The sequence below is a fragment of the Phalangium opilio genome, unplaced genomic scaffold (assembly GCF_054372755.1).
Source record: "Phalangium opilio isolate 3A_F unplaced genomic scaffold, DU_Popi_V2 ptg000046l_1, whole genome shotgun sequence".
In the NCBI taxonomy this organism is placed as follows: Eukaryota; Metazoa; Arthropoda; class Arachnida; order Opiliones; family Phalangiidae; genus Phalangium; species Phalangium opilio.
The window spans coordinates 6,035,742-6,039,898 of NW_028324169.1; the positions used below are offsets into that span (position 1 = coordinate 6,035,742).

Consider the following 4,157-nt stretch of genomic DNA (forward strand, 5'->3'; position numbering starts at 1 on the left):
AACCGAGAATCCCGGGTATAATCGGGTTCGATTTGTTTTAAGCTCCCCCGGATTGACGACCCCTGTAAATATTAAATTTATAAAAATTGACAAATTCACCAGTAAGCGAATTATGCGCACCATCTATAGAGTGACGCAATCTAGTCGGGACTTTGTCTTTAATGGTGAAGATTTTCAGTTTGACATTATTTTTTTAAACGTCGATGCAAATATAGGGACTTATTATAAATCCATTAAAAATAGAACTTTGGTTAATTTGGATTATTTCGTTAAACAAAATAACCAGTTTATTTTTATGGAAAACAATGATAACCTCTGTTTTGCTCGGAGTTTAGTTCTGGGTAAAGAGTTGGCCGATCGCAATTTTTATCAACAAAATAAGCAAGGTCCGCCCTTTAACCGGAATAATTTTGACAAACTGAGACGCAATAGCGACCTTCAAGGTAATATTGCAAAAATCTTGCACAGGAAAGCCGGAGTCCCCGAGGTTTACGTTACTCTAGAAGATATTCAAAAATTTCAAAATTATTTAGCTCCCCATTATCGGATCGTAATAGTTGATGCTGCGAATAATTTTACCATATTTTTCAAAGGACCCCGCGCTCCTAAATTTATCTATCTTTTAAAAATTGGCGACCATATCCACCCCGCGAAAACTTGGCACGGCATGATGGGGGGTTGTATCTCTTGCGATTTATGCTTGAAATCTTTTTACAAATACGAATTGTTAAAGAGCATAAATGCCCCGAGGATACAAAACCCTATATATGTTTTCGGTGTCAAGGAGAAGCTTTTCATTTAACCAACGAGGACGTTTTAAAACGTTGCGACAAATGCCACCGCTACTTTTTCCCGGGCCCGTGCTACGAAACTCATTTACTTAATGGCACCTGCGCGAGTCAAAAACGATGTTTAGAATGTGGGCGGCTGATGGGTGACGATCACGACTGCAATCCCGAATGCTCTCAATGTAAAATTGTTCATCCGCCAGGCGAGCATTTTGTTATGCCTCTGGAAACCAAAATGAAAGCCTCGCGGTTTATTTATTACGACATTCAGACTATTCTTAGAAATAATATCCACGTCCCCATTTTACTAGTTTGCGACGTAGAGACTGAAGCTGGCTTTGAAACCAAAATTTTTTACGGCGCCAATTGCGTCGAGCAATTTTTAAATTATTTATTTAGCGTAGAGCAGGTAGTTTTGACTGGACAGAAACGTAAAACGTACTAACCGCGCTTTACTAACACTCAAGTCGTAGCTCATTACGCGAAAGCTTTTGATAACTTCTTAATTCTCAACGCTCTAGTCCATAGACACGTCACCCCTGCTGTTATTTTTGACGTTAGTAAAATTTTAATGATTCATCTTGAGGGACCTCAAATTAGATTCCGCGATAGCTTTAATTACATTAGTCAACCTCTGCGTAATTTCACCAGCATGTTTAGCCTCGGCGATGTGGCGAAAGGATTCTTTCCATTTGATTTTCATACCGAAGAAAATCTTAATTACATTGGTGTCATCCCTGAAGCTTCGTACTTTAACGTAGCTCAAATGAAGGCCAATGATTATCGAGATTTTCAAACTTGGTACGCGTCAATGGAAGGATCTATTTACAACATCAAAGAGGAGCTTATTAAATATTGCATTCAAGATGTCCGAGTCTTAAGACAAGGCGTCGAAGCTTTTAGAAAAATTTACGTAGATCTAACAAAATTAGACCCCTTTTGCTTAAAAAATATTACTTTGGCGGGTGCTTTAACCACTATTTATCTTAACAATTACTATAAACCTTACAGCATGGGTATTGTTCCTTCTAACGGCTATAACGCAAAATTCAATCACAGTCAGATTAGCTTAAAATATCTCGCTTGGAGCTTAATCTTTGGTTGGAAATTTTGGTTTGAGTTTGGTGGATGGGGAGAGGGTGACCATCTTGGGGTGGCGGCCATCTTGGATCCATGCGTATCTGTATAGTCCCTACTACTATTGTAGTCCAAAGGTGAATTGCCATCAGGTGGATTAGCATATTCATACAATTCAGACAATACATCATTTTGCTAAATGTCCTCGGGGATAAATATATTTTACTTCTAAATGTAACATCACATAACAAGTTGTATAATACCTGCATTATCTTCGCAGGTTTAACATTTAACTTTGTCCAAGAATCACGATCAATATAACTTTGTAGAAGCTTTGGCACCAATCTAGGAACTCCTTTATCTCTTCTTTCATCTTCCCTCGCTTTCATGGCTATTATTTGATTCCAGCCAAATTTTACCCCATTTAAGGTAAAGTCACGCGCTCCAGTTTTTTTCGACGCAAACAAGACATTAATTAGGTTTTTCATTTATGGAAAAATATTTCATCGTTTTAAGAAACTGAGTTATTGCAAAATAATATATGCTAACCTCGTGTGAGGGGCAAATGAGCCAATATATTGTATCTCCAGTTGAACAAGGATTATCAAACCATGGTTTCACGGAAACGTCAATGTCACCATCAGTAGTTACCTTAACACCATAAGCTCCGAAGCACTTTTGGGTCAGCCTGATTAGGCTTAGATTTGAGCTTGCTCCATCACAAAGTAGAGCGGAAACTTTAAAGCCCACTAAATGAAACGCCCTTACAGTCTCCATCATACAAGCTGCGATGTAATGGGAATCAGTAGACTTCTCCGCAGCAAAATACGGACCAACAATATCATAGCTAGATGTTAACTCTCTCCAAAGAAACTGCAGCATGTACGAATTTTTAGGAATGTCTTTGTCCTCAAATTGTGCATATATGTCATCAAGAGTAGGTAACTGTTTCTCTGACGTTGCGAGTCCAATTAGTTTGTGGTTTTTGCTATTCCAAACCACCTTTGATGTTACATTGACCTCATCGAAAATGAGTACTCCATCGCCTTTTGGTTCTTTCAAACCATTAGAAAGCTGGTCTGCAACGAAGTGATCATAAAGTTCCTTTTGCTTCTTTAAATAATCTAGATTAATTCCAGGCTCTTCCAAGTGTTGTGACATTTTATTTTGGATACTTCTCCAACTTGGTAGCTTTAAAACTTTGAAGCTTTGCAAGGCTATGTATGCAGATTTGCTTCGACAGGCAACAGCTTGGGCTTAGTTAAAAATGAGATTAAGAACAAGTTTGTTCAAGCAATAAAAAATAGGAAAGCTGTAAAAATTATTACCAATTCGATATGAAATTGCACTCCAATTATTTGTTCTATCACCAATAGCTAAATAAATAAATCTTGCGTTAACAACTTAACTCACATAAGATAGTCTCATGATTCTTAATGACTTACAGTTTTGTTGCTGATCTTTAGCAAAATCCAAAACGTCTTTTGCGTGATGTATTTCACAATCCTTTAACCACGCACTACGTACGGTTTCTTTGATTGAAATGTCGACATCTGCATAAGCTGTCATAACATCTTCCAGCTCTAGTTTAAATTTCTGACTTATTATAGAAGTAGCTTTAACCATTTCGTCACTCTCCTTCTTGGATAACTTGATTGTGAGATCCTGGCATTTGTCTTTTAGTTTCTCATTACACAAAAAGAGTCTACGCTTTCTCTATCTGGCTATATTCCGTCTTATTTTAGTTGAACGCGGTGACACAAATTTGAAATTTACGTGAGAAGACGGCGATCGTTTACATTTCAAATTAAGCTCCTTCTTGACTAATTTATTCGCATACCGGGATGCATACCTACAATGGCTGCAAGAATATTTACCGCTGGTAACTTCCGCAATGGGAGCTTTCGATGAAACTTTCAGCCAAAGTGAACACTTTTTAGAACAAACGTGATTTATCGGATAACAATACTCTATTATTTCCTTGGCATTATTCGCCGGGATTTTACAATAGCCTTAGCTTCTTTTGTCAATCCGGGGCAAAGAATAAAACCATCAGATAATAGGCCTTCAAAAATAATTTCTGCTTCATTCTCCAAAAATGTTTCATTGCCAAACAATTGTTTCTTCATGACACATCCTTTGAAAACGACCATCAATCTTGCTTCCCCTTCTTTATCAATAAGAACTCTTGCTGGTTCCGTAGCTATCTGGGGCACGAAAATATCACTCCTTGTCACTTCCAAGTAAGGCTATGAAAAGTATTTAAATATTAAAATATTAAAACTAAATTGT

At 37.4% G+C, this 4,157-nt stretch overlaps 1 protein-coding gene across 1 annotated transcript; it reads right to left on the minus strand.

The window, feature by feature from the left end:
• Positions 1-2,336: 2,336 nt before the first annotated feature.
• On the minus strand, positions 2,337-3,235 carry LOC149676459 (uncharacterized). Its single transcript, XM_089838747.1, has 2 exons — positions 3,194-3,235; positions 2,337-3,121 (listed from the first exon to the last, which is right to left on the minus strand). The coding sequence occupies exon 2, from the start codon at positions 3,024-3,026 to the stop codon at positions 2,337-2,339; it is 690 nt and encodes a 229-aa protein (XP_089694873.1). The 5' UTR covers positions 3,027-3,121; positions 3,194-3,235.
• Positions 3,236-4,157: the final 922 nt, after the last annotated feature.